General features: G+C 47.6%; 1 protein-coding gene and 1 long non-coding RNA gene across 4 annotated transcripts in view; one reads left to right on the top strand and one right to left on the bottom strand.

Moving 5' to 3' along the window:
- The window catches only part of LOC114078965 (uncharacterized), a 53,606-nt gene that overhangs the window by 1,834 nt on the left and 28,919 nt on the right, over positions 1 to 22,853 (bottom strand). The window lies entirely within an intron of this gene.
- Rabggta (Rab geranylgeranyltransferase subunit alpha) lies at positions 14,937 to 20,751 on the top strand. Of its 3 annotated transcripts, none has more exons than XM_027920113.2 (17): positions 14,937 to 15,001; positions 15,293 to 15,348; positions 15,514 to 15,624; positions 15,983 to 16,107; positions 16,297 to 16,484; positions 16,720 to 16,923; positions 17,251 to 17,334; positions 17,419 to 17,501; positions 17,594 to 17,695; positions 17,801 to 17,906; positions 17,997 to 18,048; positions 18,218 to 18,306; positions 18,444 to 18,532; positions 18,625 to 18,741; positions 19,415 to 19,528; positions 19,789 to 19,876; positions 20,526 to 20,751. In XM_027920113.2, the coding sequence occupies exons 2-17, from the start codon at positions 15,346 to 15,348 to the stop codon at positions 20,672 to 20,674; spliced, it is 1,704 nt and encodes a 567-aa protein (XP_027775914.1). In that variant the 5' UTR covers positions 14,937 to 15,001; positions 15,293 to 15,345; the 3' UTR covers positions 20,675 to 20,751. The 3 variants fall into 3 exon arrangements, with proteins under 3 accessions (XP_027775914.1, XP_027775913.1, XP_027775915.1); XM_027920112.2 differs by having other exon boundaries at positions 14,949 to 15,001; positions 15,225 to 15,348; XM_027920114.2 differs by lacking the exon at positions 14,937 to 15,001 and adding an exon at positions 15,008 to 15,147.

Below are 22,853 nucleotides of genomic sequence, written 5' to 3'. Positions count from 1 at the left end.
GTGCAGCTGCGCTACTAAAGGACTCTTCTTACTGAGACCAATGGAGATACTGATAACCATAACTCCTAGCTTCACATCAGCATCATTGCAGCCTGTCAAGAGATAGTCCCATGAATCCTTTTCTTTTGACATATATTTTCTCATTAGCTCCTTTGCTTCTGCTTATTTTCTACAAATTAACTACCACCCTTTGCTTTCTCATCTACTTTGAAAGTAGTTTAAAGAAGACCCTAATATAAGAACACTTGTGACCTTGCCATGATTACACTGCTTATTGCTAACTACTACTAACATTCCCAACTGACTCCTCCACTGGAATCTTTTCTCTAAACTTCCATCTCTTAGTCAACTGGTATTTGTTGCTACTCTTCAGTGCCCAGCTCTGGGCAGGAAAGAGTGGACACATATAAGCAAGACTGTAAAACAAAGGTTAGTTCTCCAAGACCTTTCTGCTACCATCAGGAGACAAACACTTCAGGGTAGGGACTCAGAGAAGCAGGAGGGGTCACAACCCCCAGGATCTACCCTAGGCTGCACACAACCCTTTCCTATCAAGTTTCACCGTCTACAGGGAGTTACAGCATTCTTATCTCTGCCTTTTTTTTTTTTTTTAACCCAGGGACACTTAACCACTGAGTCACATCCCCAGACCTTTTTTTGTATTTTATTTAGATACAGGAACTCACTGAGTTGCTTAGGGCCTCTCTAAGTTGCTGAGGCTGACTTTGAATTTGTGATCCTCCTGCCTCAGCCTCCCAAGCTTCTGGGATTACAGGAGTGGGCCACCAAGCGTAGCCTTTATCCTTGCCTTTCTCTGTCAAACCTACCTCTGCCTCAGCTCCTGTCTCCAGGTGGCCAAGAGTGTCCTCATCCATCTCAGTCTGTCCTGATTCCCTGCCTGACATTGGTTTGTCAGATCCCCAACAAATACACACCTGTGGGTGTTCTCACCCACAGATCATCCCTACATTGAGCTGAAGAGGAAGATTCACCCCAGGACTAGGCAGAGGTTAAAGAGAGGGACAGTCTAGATTTTTCTACCAGGAGGTATCAAAGATAAAAACATTTGAATGTTAATTTTAAAGAGTGAAAATAGATTTTATTCAGCATCTGGTGATAGTAGGAGAAAGAGTTGAGCTCCATTCTGATTAGTGCAGAGGTGACTTTGGTGATTTAAAAGGATGGGGGAGTGGGGAGTGGGGAGTGAGCAGAGGCGCAATACAGTCAGTCAGTATGGTTAGGCTAGTTGTGTTTGTTATCAGTTATCTAAATTAGGATTCTCACCTTGAAGAAATGGAGAAACAGGCCATTTCCTTTTTGATGATAACATTTCAAAGAAAGGGCTCTTAGGTCCTTGAGAGATGCTTCTGCTTGTAAGAGATACATATTTGCAACTATATATCTAGCTCCATGGTGCATGCCTGAAATCCCAGTCAATCAGGAGGTTGAGGCAGAAAGATCACAGTTGGAGGCCAGCCTCAGCAATTTAGTGAGACTGTCTCAAAGTAAAAAGGGCTGAGGATATAGCCCAGTGATATAGCACCCCTGAGTTTAATTCCTATTGCTGTGGTGGTACATGCTTGTAATCCCAGTGGCTTGGGAGGCTGAGACAGGAGGATAGCAAGTTCAAAGCCAGTTTCAGCAAAAGTGAGGCACTAAGCAACCCAGTGAGACTCTGTCTCTAAACAAAATACAAAATAGAGCTGGGGATATGGCTCAGTGCTTGAGTGACCCTGAGTTCAATCCCTGGTACCCTGGTACTCCCCCAAAATGAATGAATAAATAAATAATCCCTATTGCTGTTAGGGAAAGAAAGAGAAAAAAAGAAACCTAAGCCCATTTTAATAGATGATCTAAGAACAGGAAGGTCAGGGGTCTAGCATAAGGTACAGACTAGAACATATAGTAAATTTTCCTGGCAGCACTGAGTTTTCTCAAGCAGGCACTTTGGTGGGGTAGGGGGCTAGTGACATCCTAGGGACATGGCCTTATGCTGCTAAAACCCATGCTAGAGTCTGGTCAAGTCTCTTAGTTCAGGGTTTGGCCAGAGCTGTTTTGTATCAAGAGGTCTGCAGTTCTCAGTGTGATGTACTCTCCACTGCCCTCTCCTCCGAAGCACCCAGGCCACTCAGCAAGGGACCACTTATCAGGGGTGAAGAGTTGTTCCAGCCAGGACCCAGGGACAGGCTCAGCTTGGAGTGAGGTGGAGGAATAGAAGGACTGCCTGTACTTGAAGGCCAGGAGTGAAGAGGAACTGGAAGTAGCCTGTGCTTAACTTGATAATGAGGAATCACTAGGAGAAGATTCTTCCTTAGGTCCTTGGAAATGGAGGAGTCTGTGAGGAATGCTGGGAAAGAAGAAGTGGAGACAGCTTTGTGCAATTTCTGTTAGCAAGTACCAATACAAGATGCATGTGCCATTAAGTGAGGTCTTGGCTCCCCTCCTCAAAGAGGTAGTTGCAGAAGAAACAAAGCCAGAGCAGACATGGCCTAAGCATCCTGAGCACACCTATAGGGACTTCTTCAAGAGGGAGCACTGATCTGGAGTTATGGCTCAGTGGTAGAGTGCTTGCCTAGCATGCGTGAGGCACTGGATTCAATCCTCAGCACCACATAAAAATAAACAAATAAAATAAAGGTATTTTGTCCATCTACAACTAAAAAGATATTTTAAAAAAAGGGGGAGCACTGACAACATATCCCCCACTATGCTGTGGCCACCTTCCTCACACAGAAACTTTGACCCCTGCAGCACAGAACTGAACAGTGCCAAGCCACCAGACTGTGGCTGAGCTCCCACTGGGACCCACTGGTGAGGGCTCCGCCTTCCCTCCCTGTGGCTTTAACATGGCAGAGGTGCCTGGTGTTATAAAGGCTGAGAGAATTTATATGTTTATTAAGCGCCTGCAATGACCAAAACACTCACCTAAATCTTAATTTTTCCATCTACCCTATGAAGTAAGTACTTTTAAATAGATAAGAAAACTGAGGCTTATCTTTTAAAGAAAAGTTGAGTAACTTGTCCCAACTTTGGGTAAATTAAGAAAAGGTGGGAAACTTGTCCAGGATTGTAGGTCCTTACAAAAGAAGAGTCTGGATTCGACTAAATATGCCCAAGTTCTTTCCCCTGTACCAAGCTGGTTCTGCTGCTTCGATTTTTGCTTGGCTATGGCTTTGGAGGACCTTTTATTTTGTGCAGAGGGAGTGTTGGGGAAGGGCAGATGGTGAAAGTATTCAAAGTTTACTCAGCCTGAGGACTTCCCAGCCAAATTCAGTCCTGCCCTTGCCTGAATTCAACCACACTTCCTTTTCTCTGTACCTTTGCTTGAGTTATTTTGATCTCTGTAATACCACTCATTCCTCCTTCTCAGGCCCCTCCCCTTTTCTGCCTGCCAGATTCATCCCACAGGCCCATCTCAAGCTTCTAGAAGCTTCTCCTGGTTTCTTGTACCCTTGCTTTTACTTTTCTGGGGAACCTCTTTCTATGATGTTCACTTGGGCCTTGACTAGTATTAGAGCTAAATGTCCTCCATTCCCTAAATAAGAATAAGTACCCCAACCCCAGGACAGGGCTGGGTCTTAGACCCTTTATCCCCCACTATGCTGTGGCCACCTTCCTCACACAGAAACTTTGACCCCTGCAGCACAGAACTGAACAGTGCCAAGCCACCAGACTATGGCTGAGCTCCCACTGGGACCCATTGGTGAGGGCTCCGCTTTCCCTCCCTGAGGGCTGGTGGGTTGGGCAGCCTGTGGCAACATCTGCACCTGAGTACTAATCCCCTGAAGACTCAGTAACTTCTACTATCCATTAGTCCTTAGCCTGGACCTCACATGCTGAACCTCAGCCTAATGCCCCTTACTGAGAGGTTTGGAGTTTGGAGAGGACCTCCTTACAAGGCTGTCAGCTACGAGAGCCATGGTGGCTCTTTGGACAACTGCAGATCCTTCTTATCCTCCTCCACCCGTGTCATTTGCCAGAAGCAGAGGTCAAACCTGAGTCATGATTGGGTGCACAGCGTTGCTCCCGTCAGCAATTCCAGGCAGTCTCCTTTACACTGAATTCTGAGCATCTGCACCACTCCCTATCTACTCCCTCCTGTGCCCAAAGGCCTGGCTGTGAGGACCAGAGTATGCCCAACCCTGCCTGATTCACCTAACCCACACTCCTTGCCTTGGGATCTGAGATCCACCCCCCACCCCTAATCCCTTACCCCAGCCCAGTGGGGTGCAGCCTGTCTTACTCTGGCCTCTGCAGCTCATCATTCATTCATTCTTTTTTAGCTTCCACCACTGCCACCAGCTCTGTCTCAATACATAGCTCAATTTTCCCCAGAATGCTTATGAAACCATCAGGCAGGTATATTGACTTCTACAGGGTTTGTCTCTCCAACTAGAATGTAAGCTTTCTAAGAGCAGGGACCTTATCTATCTATGTTGGTCTCTGCTATATTTGGAGCTGTGCTGGCGCCTAGCCATTGTCATTTTGATAATGAACTAGCTGAATTACATAAATGTTTAAATGAAGCAGCAATCATGGTGCTGGCACCTTTCTAGTGAAGGGAAATGCAGTCAAATGCAACCTGGGTGGTTCATAGCAGGGTGAAAGTGGATGCTGCACCCCATGATGAGCTAGAAGGCAGGTACCACAGGACTGGTGCTGAGAGGCACAAAAGAGGTGTGCAACAGAGCCCCAAACCAGGGCTGCTCCTCCTCACCTGCAACCCAGCCCTGGATTTATTTCCTCTAGGAAGTCTATGTACTCCTCATTAGATGCTCACCCAGCACCACATACCTCTCTGAGATCACATTTGCTTATCTGATTATTTCTGTCATTAAGAAATTTATATTGGAAAGCACTGCTTTAGGTCAGAAGCTCTGTGAGATCAAGTACTGAGTCAGTGTTTGGCTCACTGCCATAGCCGCTATGCCTAGTGCAGGTCCAAGGAAGGGGCAGGCACTCACTGTTGTGGAATGGGTGAATGCGACTCCCCCAGGGGATCAGGTCCTCCTTCCTGTTTCTCACTGGGCACAGAACTTCAGAGCTTCTGCTTCCTGGCACTAACATTGTAGACTGTGATGATGCCCCCTCAAATTGTGTAGTGGCCCTGGCACAACACTGAAAGTAGTATGCTTCTTGGCCACACTTCCAGCCCCACCAGTGCTCTGGGCAATTTTAAGCCAATATGTCATCTTCATCAACCACCATGCATTGCCTGGCTCATGCAACAGAGGATCCAGTTCTGGCTCAAGAAGTTTTTCCAGATTTTCAGTCCCATCACCTTGTTGCTTTTCCTTCCTCTCTTTCTGCAGAGATGCCAACCTGAGTCAGCACCCACCGCACCCTGGGTGGAACAGAATGTCCCATTATGGGGACTTTCCCTCTGTGGCCTTCCTGTCTTTTAGGTCCTGCCCTGGGAAATTTCCCTCCCCTATCACTGGTCAGCCTTTTTCCTCCCCTACCCCAGTCAGGAAGTATGCAGAGTAGCATCACTGGCCAGTGAGGAATTTTCCCAGCCTGATTCAAAAGGAATTGGTGCAGGGAGGACAGAAAGAATCCAAGTGCCCAAGGAACCCCAGGACCCTGGGGAAATAGGTAGTATGGAGCATTTTCTTGGGCTCTCAGTCACTCTAGTTCCCTGGTATATCCCAAGGATCAAGAATCTTATAGAACTTCAGGGTAGGAGACTCTGGTCCTTGAATGTTCTCTAATATATTCTCACAAAGTGATTGACACTTGCATGATTGCCTCCCATGATGGCGAGCTCACTACCACTTATTAAGGCCCATTCTACCTTTGGGCAGCCTTATTTATTAGAAAGTCCTCCATAATAAGGCTATATCCACTTACTTGTCTTTGTTTTTTCTTTCAAGATACACAGAATCAGTGTACTTTCTGTTCCAGGAGTTTGAAGACTATTATCACCTGCCTGTTGAGCCTTCACTTTTGATTCAGCATCTCCCTTTCCTCTCTTTGGTTATGGGCTCTCCTGACCACCCTAATTTCTCCTTCCTGGCCCTCTCAAATGGGCCACACTCCCAATGGGGTCTGACTGTCACTGAGTTTGGAACCTCCATCATTCTGGGTACTGAAGGTCCCTCAGTGCAGCTCAGTCATGTTAGTGCTTCTGGCAAGCAAATCATAGAGTCTGCTCCTACCAACCCTGTGCCAGCCACAATCTCCCTTTCTTTACCGGTTAGTGTTGTTCCACCTCCCACACATTTGCTCTTGTGCAGACAATGGGGAGCAAAAAATCTGATTCTATTTCTGCTCAATTCTATTCCTGTGTAAGCCTCTTCAGAGTTCCCCCTACTTTTTTTTTTTTTTTCCAGTACTGAAAATTGGACCCAGGGGTGTTCTACCACTTAGCTACATTCCCAGATGCATTTTTTTTTTCTTTTCTTTTGAGACAGAATTTTGTTAAGTTGCCAAGGCTGGCCTTGAATTCATGATCCTTCTGCCCAGCCTGCAGAGTAGCTGGGATTACAGGTTTGCACCAACCAGCAGATATTTCTCTGATTTCCATTAGCATGACTTCTGCTGAGTGTCAGAATTCCCAACATTTGATTTATCCTCAAGTCCCCAGGGTGCCCCCAGGGTTCCTCTTCATCCAAATGTCTTGTCTAAACACCAGTCCCTTGAAACCGGCTGAGCTACATCAGGCCAGAATTCCCTCCCCTTGTTGACTCCTTCCCCTAGGAGGTGGGAGGTGGTTCTGTAGCCGGTCCACCCCAGCTCCCTAGGAGCCTCCTGAGCTTCCTTCCTCACTTACTCCCACACTCCCTGCCTTGGCCATCTCGGACAGAGTGCAGTGTGCAAGGCCAGGCTATAAAGAATCTGAACAAGACTATAGCATCCAGGAATCTGACAGCCTGGGCTCCAAGGTCTATCATCTCTGAGCACGTGTCAGTTTCTAGTCATAATGGCTGTAAAGCAGTTAGTCATTATTCTGTCTCTTTAATAATGGCTTTGGGAACACTGCAGCTCTCTTTCTTACTTCATTGTGCACTTCTCTCCTTGCTCCCCCATTGAGACTCCTCTACCTGCACCCTTAGTCCTGCCCTTGCGATGACTCTACCAAAGCTGCTTCTTCCCTCCCCCCAATGCCCATTCCCTGCCTGGGGGGTGGGTAATGACTACCTGTGCATGCCTGACACCCACGCCAACCTCTTCTGCCCTGACCTCTCAGCCTCTCTCCAGGCAAGTATTTCTTGCTGCCTCGGGACATCGCCACATCAAACTGAACAGGTTAGAAGTAGGTTTTTCTCTTCTTACACAACCCTGTCTCCCCGCACTGCATTCTAAGACCTCTGTGGAAACCACAGATCCTCATTCTCTCAGCTTTACATCCTAACTCAGAGCTGCCTTTGTCCCTATATCTCAGTCCCACCTACTACCTAATCCTGCCTATGAGTCCTCAGAAAGTTCTTTTTGCCAAGTATGGTGGCACATGCCTGTAATCCCAGTGACTTGGGAGGCTGAGGCAAGAGGATTTCAAATTCAAGGCCAGTCTCAGCAATCTAATGAGGCCCTAAGCAATTTAGTAAGACCTTGCCTAAACATAAAAAAACAAGGGACTGGGGATGTGGTTCAGCAGTAGAGCATGTGCCTAGCATGCGGAAAGCCTTGGGTTTGATTCCCCAGCACCACTAAATAAATAGAGCTGGGGATGTGCCTCAGTGGTAAAGCACCCCTGGGTTCAATCCCCAGTACCAGAAAAAAAAAAAAAAAAGTTCTGCCCTCAATGCACACCCACCCCTCCTGGCCATAAGGACTCAGATCTGATTCCAGGTCCTAAACATCCCCAAAGAGAAGGTTTTCTAGCCTTTTCCCCACATTCACCTCCACCCTTTGTGTTTTCAGTTCCCCCACTAACCTCTACCCACCCCTGTGATTGGGAGAATTTTAAAATAGGAGGATCAGAGCTGTATGTTTATAATTTGTGCATTTTAATATTTATGTATGCTATTCTTCATTAATAAACTTTACAGGAAGAATAAGCATCTGAAGTTTAAAAGAAAACTGTAAACCATTACATATCACCAGATCTAGGAAAAGGGCCTTACAACTCAACCTGAGTCCAGACAAGGGGCTCCTTCTGTCCTACTCCAGCTGACATAGCTCACCCATGAGATTTGTCCTGCCTAATTCTTGCCACAAGCCTCAGGTGGATCTTTGAATTTAAATTAATTAAAATTAAACAGAATTAAAAATTTAATTCCTCAGTTGTACTTACCACTTTTCAAGATCTCAGCAGCCACATGGAGCTAATGGTAACTGTATTGAATGGTACGAATGATGAGCGTTTTTTCAATTGTCAAAAAAAGTTCTATTGAGCCAGACACAGTGGCACAAGCCTGTAATCCCAGCCACTCAGGGAGGCTGAGACAGAAGGATCGGGAGTCCAAAGCCAGCCTTAGCAAAAGCAAGGTGCTAAGCAACTCAACGAGACCCTGTCTCTAAATAAAATACAAAATAGGGCTGGGGATGTGACTCAGTGGTTGAGTGCCCCTGAGTTCAATCCCTGGTACCCCCACCCCAATTTTTTAAAAAATTCTATTGAATAGGATCTATCAACAAATATATGAAAAAGTGTTCAACATCTCTAGCAATTAGAAAATGCAAATTAAAACTTACATTGAGATTTCACTTCACTCCAGGCAGAATGGCAATTGTCAAGAATACAAGTAAAAATAAATGTTGGCAGGAATGTGGAGAAAGAGGTACACTCATACATTGCTAGTGGGACTGCAAATTGGTACAACCACTCTGGAAAGCAGTGTGGAGATTCCTCAGAAAACTTGGAATGGAACCACCGTTTGACCCAGTTATCCCACTCCTCAGCATATACCCAAAGGACTTAAAATCAACATACTATAGTGACTTGGCCACAATCAATGTTCATAAAAGCTCAATTCACAATAGCAAACTATGGAACCAACCTAGGTACCCTTCAACAGATGAATGGATAAAGAAAAATGTGATATATATATGATATACATGATATATATACTATATATATATAATATGATGGAATATTACTCAACCATAAAGAAGAATGAAATTATGGCATTTGCCAGTAAATGGATGAACTTGGAAACTATCCTGCTAAGTGAAATAAGCTAATCCCAAAAAACAAAGGCTGAATCTTCTCTCTGAAATGAAGGATGCTAACTCACAATAAAGGGGATGGAGCTAGGGAAAAAATAGAGGTACTTTGGATTAGACAAAGGGGAATGAGGGCAGGGAGGGGGGATGGGAATAGGAAAGACATAGAATGAATCGGACATAACTTTCCTATGTTCATATATGAGTACATGACCAGTGTAACTCCACATCATGTATAACCACAAGAATGGGAAGTTAAACTCCATGTATGTATAATATGTCAAAATACACTCTACTGTCATGTATACCTAAAAGAACAAATAAAAAAAAAAATTCTATGGGACAGGGCTGCAGTGGATCAGAAGGTCAAGAAGACAGTATTTTTTTTGTCCAGCACTAGATCCCTGGCAGCCACTGGCACACTGTGACACCAAACTATGATGCTAAGTATCAAGCAACTGAATGAATACACACAATGCCACAAGCTACACAGGGCCCAGTGATAGCATCAGTATCTGCCTCCTACTTATTCCTGCTGCCTTCACACCATCCATGTCTGCTATCCCACTTTGACTGGGACCTGACCTAGGGCTCATCAACCCTTTTCTCCCTACAAACCATCTCTGGTCTCTGCTCAGGGTCATAGGCAGTGTGTGTGCATGTGCATGTTGGAGGCAGAAGGAGAGAAAAGATTAGCAGATGTGAACAAACACCAGGGTTCCAGGGCTCAAAAAGTTCAAGTCTAGGCCTTTGACAATGACCGTTCTCACCTACGCAGTGAACACCCAGGCTTTGGTTTGAATTCTGGCCATGTTTCCTCCCAACTATTCTACTTTGGGCAAGCTATGTAACCTCTGTGAACCAACTGCATGCATTGTTTCCTCACTGTAAGATATGGAAAGTAACACCTGCTTTCCATCCATAATGAATGCATTAAATAAGCAGTCTGGGGCTTATTGACAATCATAGCTTGTTCCTGTCTCTACAGAGTACAGTAAAACTTCTTCCTCCAATCATTCAGATTGTGGCCCTCAGACACCTGCGTGATTCCCACTTATCTCACAGAGGAGGCCAGATATAACTTCTGGAATCTCGTTTTGCCTTCAAGCAAGAGTCTTATCATTAATTCCATTACTCTTATCCAAAGAGGCACCTGGCTCAGCACCTCTCTGCCAGCCAATTAAGTCTGTCTGGCTTTCTCTCCCCCACCTTCACGTCATATACATGCCTGAAAGCCCTTCCTGCCCTCTCTTTCCAAAACCCAGGCCCTACCTTTTTTAATTCAAATTTTTTTTCATGAGACTCACTTCCTCTCTTAAGCCTGCCTGACTCAACCTCTGTAGTTTCAAGATTGCTAATCGCTAAGAAATATTTCATGCTTACCTCAGCCTTTGTCCATCCCCTTCCTCCTCCCTTAGTGACTATGATGTAACACTGTACCTGGCAAACCTGCACCTGTGGGTATCTATGTTCCATGCACGATGTTCCTATGAGTGTATATAGAGCAGGAAGTAAGAACAGGTGATAGATAAAATTCAAAGCAGCTGGTGAAGTGGGAGGACTGAACTAGACCAGACACAGGTCCCATTTGGCTACTTACTACTTGAGTGGCCCACAGCAAGTTACTTAATCTTTTCAAACCTCAGTTTCCTTGCATGTTTGTTATGAAGATTAGAAATAATAATAATTATAGCTACTATTGTTATTTACTGAGCCTGCTACTCAATTCAGTTATTATTCTAAGCACTTTATATAGATTAATCGTAATTTCAACTCAAGCAGCTAAGTAATATCTTCCCTATGACACTGCTGAAGAAATTTAGACACAGATGAAACTCACAGGTTAAATACTTGCCCCCCAAGTCACATAGCTGGTACTCACAAGCCAGGATTTATTACCAGGCAGTCAGCTCCAGAGTCTATGTTCTTAACCACTCTGCTGCTGCCTCCCACATGTGTCCTGAATGTATACACACACCTAGTATTCACAAAGCTCCCATCCCGGTGCCTGGCACAAGAATAATAAGTTGAGTAAGTCCTTACTCATTAGGACTATAAGTACACCAGGCCAGGGAAATTGTCTCTTTTCCTCTTTAACTTGTTACAAGTTCGGAAAGGACAAAGTCTACACTGAACACTTTACATACATTTCCAGGGTCTGAGAGAGGTATATAAGAAATATAAATATTTAGGGGCTGGGGTTGTAGCTCAGCGGTAGAGCACTCGCCTAGCACATGTGAGGCCCTGAGTTTGATCCTCAGCACCACATAAAGATAAATAAATAAAGGTATTGTGTCCAACTACAACTAAAAAGTGAATAAATATATATATATATATATCTCCAGCACGTGTGGGCCCTGGGTTCGATCCTCAGCACCACATAAAAAATACATGAATAAAATAAAGGTTTTATGTCCAACTACAACTAAAAAAAATTGAAAAAAAAAAAAGATTCTATTAGGAAACCCTCCTGCATTGGTCAAGGCCTCATGAATGTCCTCCTGATCCTTGAATGCCAACCACACACATTGTTGGACCCAGCCATACTAGCCTTCACAATGTGGTATTTTGTTCATCTAATTAATTACCAAGAACTGAGGTCAGCGAGGTGTGATGAGGCAAGCCTATAATCCCAGCAGCTCAGGAGAGTGAGGCAGGAGGACTGCAAGTTCAAAGCCAGCCTCAGTAATTTAGCAAGGCCTTAGGCAATTTAGGAAGACCCTGTCTCAAAATAAAAAAGCAAGAAGGGCTGGGGATGTAATTCAGTGGTAAACTGCCCCTAGGTTTAATCTCTAGAACAACAACCAAAACAAAGCAACAATTTATAGGATGTGACTTATAATTGTTTCTTGAATTTATGGAGCAAATTCCAGTCATTGCATTTCATTTTTAATAACAAATGAGCAAAGTGTCTTATAGATATGATAGGATTGCTGGGCCTGGTGGTGTAGGCCTGTAATCCCAGAGACTTGGAAGGCTGAGCAGGAGGATTGCAAGTCTGAGGCTAGCCATTTAGTGAAACTCTGTCTGAAAATAAAAATAAAAAGGGCTGAGGATGTGGCTCAGTGGTTAAGTGCCCATGAGTTCGATCCCTGATACAAAAAAAAAAGAAAAAAAGAAAAGAAAAAAAACTGAGGCAGATATGAGAGAGACTAGACCAAGACTTGTCCTCTAGGAAATTTTGATCTGATTGGAGACACTGGTGCATAAACCAAAACTTGTAGTAGGTAAAGGAGCATTTGACAGCACTTGAAAGTCTATCGAATCTGACTGGGGTATTTCAAATTTCCTGTGGTCACTCTTGTTTTAAATCTTAAAGATGAATAGTAGTTAGCTTGACAAGGGAAGGGTACGGAAGAAGAAGAGTCAAGAAGAGGAAACGCCATGGCATAGTGGCCTCTGCCTGTAATCCCAGAGACTTGGGAGTTTGAGGCCAGTGAATCACAACTTTGAGGCCAGACTCAGCAACTTAGAAAGACCCTATCTCAAAATAAGAATTAAAAGGTCTGGGGTATAGCTCAGAGGTAGAGCACCCCAGGTTCCATCCCCAATACCTGGACAAGGAGTAATGACAGGGAAGAAGAGGAAACAGATTAACATATTTGGGCAACTGCAAGAGGTTCTATAAGCTAAGATGAAGGATTTTAACAGGAACAGCTGTAACCTAATTAGTCCATACTAGTTTGAATGGACTGAGAGGTGACTATAGGCAGGTGAGGCATGGCTGGAGGAGTTGGATCAGTCGGGGTGTGCCCTGGAAGGGTGCATCTTTTCTAAGGTCCCTCCCCTCCCTTTGCTTCCTGGCCCTTCCATGAGCAGCTGAGCAGCTCTCCTCCTCTGGGCCTTTCCCCCATGATGCGCTGCCTCATCTTGGGCCCTGAGCAATGGAGTCAACCATCTATGGACTGAGACCTCTGAAACCATGCAACCCAAATAAAGTACCTTCTCTAAGTTGTTCTTGTCAGGTATAGTCAGGTTTAGTCAGGAATGCAAAAGCTGATTAAATCAGTTGGACATAGGGTCAGGGGCTAAATGCCAAAATGCCGGATATGCTGAAAGATTCAAATTCTGTCCTGAACCAGCAGCTCAGGAGGCTGAGGCAGGAGGATTGTGAGTTCAAAGCTAGCATCAGCAATTTAGTGAGGCCCTAAGCAACTCAGTGAGACTCTGTCTCTAAATAAAATATTAAAAAGGAGCCAGGCATGGTGGCAAATGCCTGTAATCCCAGCAGCTCAGGAGGCTGACCCAGGATGATGGTGAGTTCAAAGCCAGCCTCAGCAAAAGCAAGGCACTAAGCAACTCAGTGAGACCCTGTCTCTAAATAAAATACAAAATTGGGCTGGGGATGTAGCTCAGTGGTCAACTGCCCCTGAGTTCAATCCCCAGTACCTAAATAAATAAATAAATAAATAAATAAAATTCTGTCCTAGAAACTGTCAAGAGCCACTGAGGGCTAGGCAGATATGTGACACTGAATCTCCATTTCAAAAAGAATGTTCAAGCAGCACAAAGGATGATCTGATGATAGAGGGTACAGGGCAGAGATGGTAAACGACAAAAAGACTCAACAGTTCTAGTGGCAGCAGGAATGGAGAAAGTAAGTATTCAAAAGAGATTAAGAAATGGGGAGGGGGGAGGATTGTGGCTCAATGGTAGAGCACTTGCCAGCATGTGTGAGGCACTGGGTTGGATGCCCGGCACAACATAAAAGCAAACAAATAAAATAAAGGTATTGTGTCCATCTACAACCAAAAAATATATATATTTAAAAAAAAAAGAAATGGGGGAAGGAATAGTATTATTGTTTACCATAGGAAACATGAAGCCAATATCCTGACAAGATACATGGGGAACAATGATACCTTTTGACTTCTAGAGTTTGAGATACCTCTGCGGCACCCAGGTGATATCCAATAGGCTTTTGAAAATGTATGTATACATATATATGAATACATTTATTATTAAGGTTCATAAGACATCTGGGCTGGAGATAAAAATTTGGGTGTCATCACCTTACAGGTAGTAATTAAAACCATGAAAGTTGATGAAGTCACCCAGAGAAAGTGTAGGGTCAGAAGATCTGTGGGCCAAGTACAGAGCTCTGGGGAACTCTAACTTTATCCCTCGTTGAACAAGACTTGGATGTGTTAACCCTGGAACAATGTGTGCAATGAAAAACACTGAGAGGGGCTGGAGATGTGGCTCAAGCGGTAGCGCGCTCGGCTGGCATGCGTGCGGCCTGGGTTCGATCCTCAGCACCACATACAAACAAAGATGTTGTGTCCGCCGAAAACTAAAAAAATATAAATAAATATTAAAAAATTCTCTTGTCTCTCTCACTCTCTCTTTTAAAAAAAAAAAGAAAAAAGAAAAACACTGAGAACCAGATATCGCCAACATTTCAAAAAAACTGAACTGATGAAAAGAAAGAGGCAAAAGTAAAGAAGCAGGAAAGGGGCATCAGGCAGAAAGAAGGCAGTGAGTGGTGTCAGTCAAGAGGACAGGGAAGATACGGGCAGGAAACTCCATCCGTTAGATCTGACAATTGGGAGGTGGCCGGTGTAGCCACAGTAATTACGGTCAGTGGAGTTGTAAGGGTGTGGGTTTCCGGTTGTTGGAGAAACCTCTTCAACTAGACATAAGTTTGAGTCGCTAACTGGAATAGCCGTCCCAACACACTTGACACATATGCTGTGGCCGCGCGTGCGCACTCTTACACCCCAGGGCCCTCAGAGGAGCCTCACGATCTGGCCTTCTCCACCACGGGCCCCCACCCGGTCCTGTAGAGGGCGCTGCGCCTTAGTGAGCCGCGGAGTGACGCCGCTCTAGCCACCGTACTGGCTCGGTGGCCAGCGCCGCAGCTCCGGGTCCCCAGCGTCTCCTCCCAGCGCAGGTGGGTCCGCCCGCAGCGGGCGGGGGTGCCTGGGAGCCGTGGGGCAGGCGTGCAGTCGTCCCTAGTGCTCAGGTGCCACGACTTGGGCTGCGGCCCCGGTGGATCGGGCTGTGGAAAGGGCTGCGCGGGTGGAGATCCCAGTCCTGGTGAGCTCCTCCTGGACGCACAGTGCTTGCCCAGGTCCTTTACCACCCTGAGGGTCTCCGCCCAATCCCGCGTGCAGCTTCCGGCGGACACCTGAGGGCGGAGCTATTGGGGGCGGGGACCCGTGATTGACACCTCTCTCCCCAGACTTCGGTGCTACCCCTGGACCCCTCCCCTGCCCTGAACGCTGAGCCGGCATCATGGTGAGAACCCTGAGCCCAGCCCCTCACCTCTTCAGGCCCACGCCCTCGTCCCGTGAGACTCTGCTTCCTTTGCCCCATAGGAACTTTGGACTCTCCATTAGGGGGTTCTATTGGGTCGGCCCCTGCAAGGCAACCTGCATTCTTCCAACCTTCCCTTCCCTGTAGCACGGGCGCCTGAAGGTGAAGACGTCAGAAGAGCAGGCGGAGGCCAAAAGGCTAGAGAGGGAGCAAAAGCTGAAACTCTACCAGTCAGCCACCCAAGCTGTCTTCCAGAAGGTGGGGTTCTCAGAGATGGCTCCGACTCCAGGAGGCCCCTTAGCATTCACAGAGGCCAAGAGCTGGGCTTTAGAGCCAAACTGCCTGGATCCAAATCTAGCTTCTATCGCTTACAGTGTGACCTTGGGCAAGTTTGCTGAATCTCTTTGGGCCTCAATTTACTCATCTGTAAAGTGGAGCTAATAATTGCACCCACTGCACAAGAATAGTTGTGTAGATTAAATGAGAGAATACCTGCAAAGCTTTTTGCATAGTACCTGTTGTATAGTGTGGGATTTACAGAATATTTTGTAGTTTCAAGTTATATCATTTAGCCCTGTGGTTGGAGAACCTCTGACCCTGAAACATGTCTTCTCAGCGCCAGGCTGGAGAGCTAGATGAGTCAGTACTGGAACTGACAAGCCAGATTCTGGGAGCCAATCCTGACTTTGCTACCCTCTGGAATTGTCGACGAGAGGTGTTCCAGCAGCTGGAGACCCAGAAGTATGTCAGGGCTCAATGTCCCATGAAGATTTCCCTAACCCTGACCTTTTCCTGCCTGGGTCAGGGGTTGGAGGAGGAGTGGGGCAGTGGTGTGTTTAGAGATGGGGGAAGGGAGTGGAAGCAGAAAGTGAGGGTTAAGCTGAGATTGGGTGTTAGAGGGCCCTGATTTTCCTTTCCCTCCGTATGTAGGTCCCCCGAGGAGTTGGCTGCTCTGGTGAAGGCAGAACTGGGCTTCCTGGAGAGCTGCCTACGTGTGAACCCTAAGTCCTATGGCACCTGGCACCACCGCTGCTGGCTGCTAGGCCGCCTGCCTGAGCCGAACTGGGCCCGGGAACTGGAATTATGTGCCCGCTTTCTTGAAGTCGATGAACGGAACTGTAAGTGCAAAAGATTCTGTTCCCACAACCCTCACATCCTGGTATTGGAGCCTCAGTAAGGCCCATGGTGGAGTGGGAAGTTGCTGGTGGTAAAAAGGGTGACGGAGTCAAATGCATCCTCAGTGGAATCCATCAAGGTGTTTCTAGGGGTCTCTGACGGAACTCTGGAGGTACCAGTGAGATAACTACTCTTTACCCTGCTCCTGAGATATGCTGTCACTACCATCCCCTCTAGTTCACTGCTGGGATTATCGGCGGTTTGTGGCTGCACAGGCAGCTGTGCCCCCTGCAGAGGAGCTAGCCTTCACTGACAGCCTCATCACCCGAAACTTCTCCAACTACTCCTCCTGGCATTACCGTTCTTGCCTCTTGCCCCAGCTGCACCCCCAGCCAGACTCTGGCCCACAGGGGCGCCTCCCTGAAGATGTGCTGCTCAAAGGTAAGCAAGGCCAGGGGATTCTGGCAAGTATTCTGCAGTGCTACCCTTCCAGCCCTGATGCCTGCCTGGCCCTATTCCTGTACCTTAGTAAACTTGGGTGATTGAGGACCTACTTCATGCCTGTCTTTGGAGATGCATAACACTTAGTCCCTGGCTGTAAGGAGCTCAGGTGTCCAATGGGGAAAATAAAACTGACATGTGAAGCCCCATGGATGGCCAAGGCATATATGAGACAGGACTGGAGATGTTTCAAGATGTGTGTGGGTTGGTGCGGTGGCCAGGAGCCCACCAGCATACTCACAGCTCCATGCCTCTCTGGCCCCACAGAGCTGGAGCTGGTGCAGAATGCCTTCTTCACTGACCCCAATGACCAGAGTGCTTGGTTCTATCACCGCTGGCTTCTGGGCCGAGGTGAGCAATGGGGGAAGAGACTGAGTGTTTGGGTTTGGAAGGAATGGAATAAGATTATGGAGACCTGAAGCTGTCTCTCCCCAGCTGACCCCCAGGATGCGCTGCACTGCCTGCATGTGAGCCGAGATGAGGCCTGCCTGACTGTGTCCTTCTCTCGGCCCCTCCTAGTGAGTCTTGTGACTTTTGCTGGAGAATATCGAGGGATTATGAGCCTGGTGCTGTTGGGGCTGATGGGTCTTTTTTTTGTCCCTTGTGCCAGGTAGGCTCCAGTACAGAGACCTTGCTACTCATGGTTGATGAGTCACCCCTGATTGTGGAGTGGAGGACCCCCGATGGCAGAAACCGACCCAGCCACGTCTGGGTATCCCAGGATTGGTGGGGAAGAAATGAGGACTTGGGAGACAGCTGGGTGGGATAATCTGAAAAGTGGTAAGGCTAGGGCATTTCCTTGACCCAACGCTCCCAGCTCTGTGACCTGCCCACTGCCTCCCTCAATGACCAGTTGCCCCAACATACATTTCGTGTCATTTGGACAGCAGGCGATGCTCAGAAGGAGTGTGTGCTTTTAAAAGGTAACGCAACCTGCACCCCTGCCCCTTTCAGCAGTCCTCACCCCTCTCCCCCTCTCATGGGTATCTTCTGCTAACTCCCCTTTCCCTCAGGCCGCCAAGAGGGCTGGTACCGGGACTCAGCCACTGATGAGCAACTGTTTAGGTGATGACCTGAAAGCACACAGATAGGATAGGGGTTCTGGGCTCTGGGCATCAGGCTGTTGGGGGCAAAAGTCTTGGGCCTGGGGGAGATGTTCTCAGACTGAATGCTGGGGATGACCCATATCCCAGGACTATGGGTATCATCCCTTTCCCACCCTGCCCACCCTCAGGTGTGAGCTGTCAGTGGAGAAGTCCACAGTGCTACAATCTGAGCTCAAATCCTGTAAGGAGCTGCAGGAGCTGGAGCCTGAGAATAAATGTGAGGCACATTCCCTGAGAGTCTGTTCCCCAGAACCCATCTAAGAAAGCCCCCTGGGGAAAGCAGGAATGGTCTCAAGAGGATGGGAACAGAGGAGGATCCAGAGGAACTCCTCCGTTTCTCTGACCTTTCCTCAGGGTGCCTGCTTACCATCATTCTGCTGATGCGGGCACTGGACCCCCTCTTGTATGAGAAGGAGACACTGCAGTACTTCCAAACCCTCAAGGCAAGTTGGGCCTGGGGGAACTGGCCAGGGGAAGACCAGTAGGCAGGAGGAAAGCAGCTGACTTACTTACCTGCCTGCTGCATTCCCACCAGGCTGTAGACCCTATGCGAGCAGCCTACCTGGACGACCTGCGCAGCAAATTCTTGCTAGAGAACAGTGTGCTCAAGATGGAGTATGCCGATGTACGCGTGCTACACCTGGCTCACAAGGTATGTGCTGCTGTATGTGCCCTCTGCTAGGCCCCTACCCACTGGCCTTACCATATTCTGGATATATCTTCCCTACCCAGATTGAATCCATCATCCTTCTAGCCTTTTCCTTGAGTCCATGCTTTCTGTCACTTGGCCTATTTTCTTCACACCTCCCAGTTTCAAATCCTGAGTTACCAGGGCCTCTTGCTGCTCCTTCTACCAGACTGGTCATATCATTCTGCCTCCAGAGTGACCCTTGACCCACCCTGCTATGTATCCCGTGCTTCTCACCCTGAAGCAGACCCTAGAACATAAAAGTTCAAATCGTTTCTAGAGGTTTCTAGGCTCCACTTTCCCTTTTCTAGTCCTTACCAGTCTTCCTATAACATCCCTGAAGCCTACCTCTCCTCTTGACAAGCCCTTCTTGCTGACTCAGCAGTCACCCTGGCACCCTCACTGTCCTCTGTCCCTTCCACACTTTAGTCTTCCTCTTCTATTCACTCCCACTGGTCACCCCACCCTTAGTACTCATTGTCTGTTGTATGTCCCACCGGCTGCAAGGCAACCTTCCCACATGCTATCATCCTCTCCTCAGCAACTTCCCCAGGGGCCTGTATAGGGCACAGAGGGCAAGAAGCTGAGGACCCTCCCCCCAGTCTTGCTGGGTATCTCATACCCTTCACACTCCTAGGATCTGACAGTGCTCTGCCATCTGGAACAGCTGCTTTTGGTTACCCATCTTGACCTGTCACATAATCGTCTCCGAACCCTGCCCCCTGCCCTGGCTGCTCTGCGTTGCCTTGAGGTAAAACATTCATTCTTCCCTTGCTATTCTGTGTGGTCCTTTTTCCATTCCTCCAACTCAGAAGTCTGCCTGTGCTACAGAGATGTCCAGGACCTCCCCGTCCATACAGGTGACCAGTTGCCCTCCCCCAGTCTATCACCCAGCCTGACCTCATGAACCCTTCCATGTACTGTAAGCTGATCACCCTGGGCTCTTGTATTGCTTGTGCAAGCCCCAGGCTGACAACTGCCCACTCAATCTTGTGCCTTCCTGCTCCCCAGGTGCTGCAGGCAAACGATAATGCCATAGAGTCCCTGGATGGCATTACCAACTTGCCCCGGCTGCAGGAACTTTTACTGTGCAACAACCGTATCCTTTTGGCTCCCTTGCTGATAGTGTAGAGTAAGGAGGACACTGTGGAGGGACAGACCGCAGACATAGACAGAGTACCAGACTGAGATGGGCGGGAGACAGAGGCTCTGGCAGTGTGAGCTGAGGGGAGATGATAGCCTGGGGTTGTCTGGAGCTATCATTAACTTGCATCAGTGGAGTTTTGTAGAGGGTAAGTGACTTCCTCAAACCAGAGTTCACAAACGGGCAACCTGAAGGTGGTTCCTGGGGACCACACAGTGTTATAAAAACCAGGAAATTGCATATTTTTTAAAAAATCTAAGACTGACTCCTCTTTTAAAAATTGGAAGTTAGAGCAACCTTTGACCCTTATTTCCACTTGGCAGCACTTGGTCATTGCTGAACAGTGAATGCCTCTTTGTATCAGGTTAGTTTTCTTCTTTGCCATAGTCTCCACCACTGCTCTGGAACCACCCCCAGCCAGCTTCATGTGCTTCCTGCCCAGCCACTATGGGCAGGTGTTTGCAGCCCTGCCTTGAGCCTTACTCCCTCCATGGGACATTCCCATCAAACAGGCTTCCAGGCAGCAGTTGCCAGCTCTCAAGGGTGCCAAGTAGTAGACAGATCTGGGGAAACCTGCTGAACTTTCCTTGACTCTCCACCCAAGGCCTCCAGCAACCTGCAGCACTCCAGCCTCTTGCCTCCTGCCCCAGGCTAGTCCTTCTCAACTTGGAGGGCAACCCACTATGCGAAGAGGGGGGTGTCTTGGAGCACCTGGCTGAATTGCTGCCTTCAGTTAGCAGCATCCTCACCTAAGAGGCCCTGTCCTACACCTTTGCCCTTTAACTTATTGGGACTGAATAAAGAATGGAGAGGCCCCTTCAGGCTGCTGAGCTGCTGTCACTGCCGCTTCTGTGTTACTACTATCATTACTACTGCCACATATTCTGGAAAAAGAAAAGGAAGAGACTTGGGGTGTGTCTGCTTTCATTTAATGATCTACACTGTTATTCCCTGTTACAGAGAAGCAAAACCAGTGTTGGGCACAGAAGACAGGTCTGGATTTAAGCTTATCTTCTGGTTTTGTAATTGGGTTTGGGCCTAGGTTCTAGATTGGGATAGGAACTGGGAAAACCACAAAACAACTGTAAGTCTCTCTAACTGGCTGGGCATGGTGGCACACACCTGTATTCCCAGTTGCTTGGAAGGCTGAGGCAGGAGGATCGTAGTTCAAAGTTAGTCTCAGCAACTTAGTGAGGCCTGAGAAACTTGGCAAGACTCTGTCTCTAATTAAAATATTTTTAAAGGGCTGGGGAATTTAATCCCTGATACCAAGAGGGAAAAATGTCTCTCTAGCTGGAAGAGAGTTTCCCCCATGACACCTGCCCCTTTCAGATGCTCTCCTCTCTTCCCTGGCTCTCATTCACCTCAACTGAGAAGTCTCCAGTGTTCCATGTTCCAGGAGGAGCAAGTCAGAATTCCCTTTCTCCACCTTGTTGTAGCAATAGTATCGGTCCCCATGAACAGTGTCTCACAGTTGAAAAACCTTTAGAAATACTTGATCCCATTTGATCCTCACAAACTCTCAGGGGTGAGGATGATTATACCCATTTGTACTAATGAGGAAACTGCTGTTAAGACTTGCCCAAAGTTGCTGAGCTCTGAGGTGCTGGAGCCAAAGTCATCTACCAGCCTTGTTTTTTCTATATCAATGAAAAAAGTACATGAAATGGTTGGGCAAAGTCTTGGCCTCAGCTCCCTGAGATACTGAACTGAGTGTCTGTTTCTGTGGTTTTCCCTCTTCCTGTCCCCTACAACTTGTCCAGACTGAAAACCCTGAGGCACCAAGCCTCCAGGAAGGAGGAGAGGGGGAGTGGCTCAGGGTTAGGGCACCCAGTCAAACCTGGCTGGGTAGAGAAAGAGAAAGATTGATTGAAACAAGGGAGAGTGTGACAAAGGCATTTTCCTGGTTCTCTGGGATCTGCCTGGGCCCACATGTGCTCACACACATCAAGCCATACAGGGCCTCACCCCTTCCTGTACCATAAGTGGTATTCAGACAGCCCCACGATGAAGCCCTTTGGCTGACCTGCCTCACACTGCCTAGAATTTTTATTTCCACCAGTGTATGTGCTGAGAGTTAGAAGGTGCCACAGACCCTTGCCAGGTGCTGGGGCTTGCTGTTGGACAAGAAAGTCGGTGTGGGGCTCCCCTCCAGCTGGAGTCTCTGTCCCCAGTTCTCCCTTCCTGGTACATCAGCACCCTCTCTTCAAGTCCGTTTCCTTGTCTTTTTTGGCAACCCTGTTTTCATTATCTTCTGTTCAGTGGCTCATAGACAGAGCTGGAACACCAGTGGGTTGAAGAGAAGGGACTCCTAGCTGCTGAGCATGAGAGTAGGACCCAAGGAAAGCCTCCTTGAAGATGCCTAGTGCGTCTGCCTTGAGGTTGTCTCCCTGGCATCTCAGGTGTTTCTCTCAGAGCTAGGGGTGGAGCTAGGAAGCACACAGGTAGGTGCCTGGAGCCGGTTGGTCTGGATTCCCAGGAAGAATTCCAGGATGAAGAAGAGGAAGAATTTTCAACTCCAGCTGACCAGACACTCCTCCCAGGAGAAAAAGGAATATTGTAGCCTGGGGAGGGGGCCTCAGTTTCCACCCAGGCCTGAATGTAAAGGCCTAATCCTCCAGGCTGAGAGGAGAAAATAAGAGATTGTTCCTACTCTGACCCCCAACCCCAGTCCCAAACGGGAGACACAAGATGCTGAAAGGCAGCTCACTCATGCTGGGAACTGTGGAGCAGCTGGAGGAAGGAGACACATGGGGGGTGGCGGTCAGAAGATCTGGTAAAGCAGGCAGGTCAGGGGCTGGCTGGTGGAGCCAGTCTGAGGGCCTGGCTGTTGATGTCACCAGTCTGCAGCCCAGGATGCTGGAACCTCCCTAGGCAGAATGAATTCCAGGACCAGACCCATGGGCCAGTTTCACAAGGCTGAGCCTGGCCT

This window comes from Marmota flaviventris, chromosome 2, assembly GCF_047511675.1.
Source record: "Marmota flaviventris isolate mMarFla1 chromosome 2, mMarFla1.hap1, whole genome shotgun sequence".
NCBI classification, from domain to species: domain Eukaryota; kingdom Metazoa; phylum Chordata; class Mammalia; order Rodentia; family Sciuridae; genus Marmota; species Marmota flaviventris.
Note: the sequence above shows the minus strand (reverse complement) of the source record. Positions and strands in the feature narration are given on the sequence as shown.

Coding starts and splice junctions, on each gene's coding strand:
- Rabggta (XM_027920113.2), top strand. Junction 16,108..16,296: donor CAGCAGCTGGAGACCCAGAA/GTATGTCAGGGC, acceptor CTCCGTATGTAG/GTCCCCCGAGGAGTTGGCTG. Junction 16,924..17,250: donor TGAAGATGTGCTGCTCAAAG/GTAAGCAAGGCC, acceptor CTGGCCCCACAG/AGCTGGAGCTGGTGCAGAAT.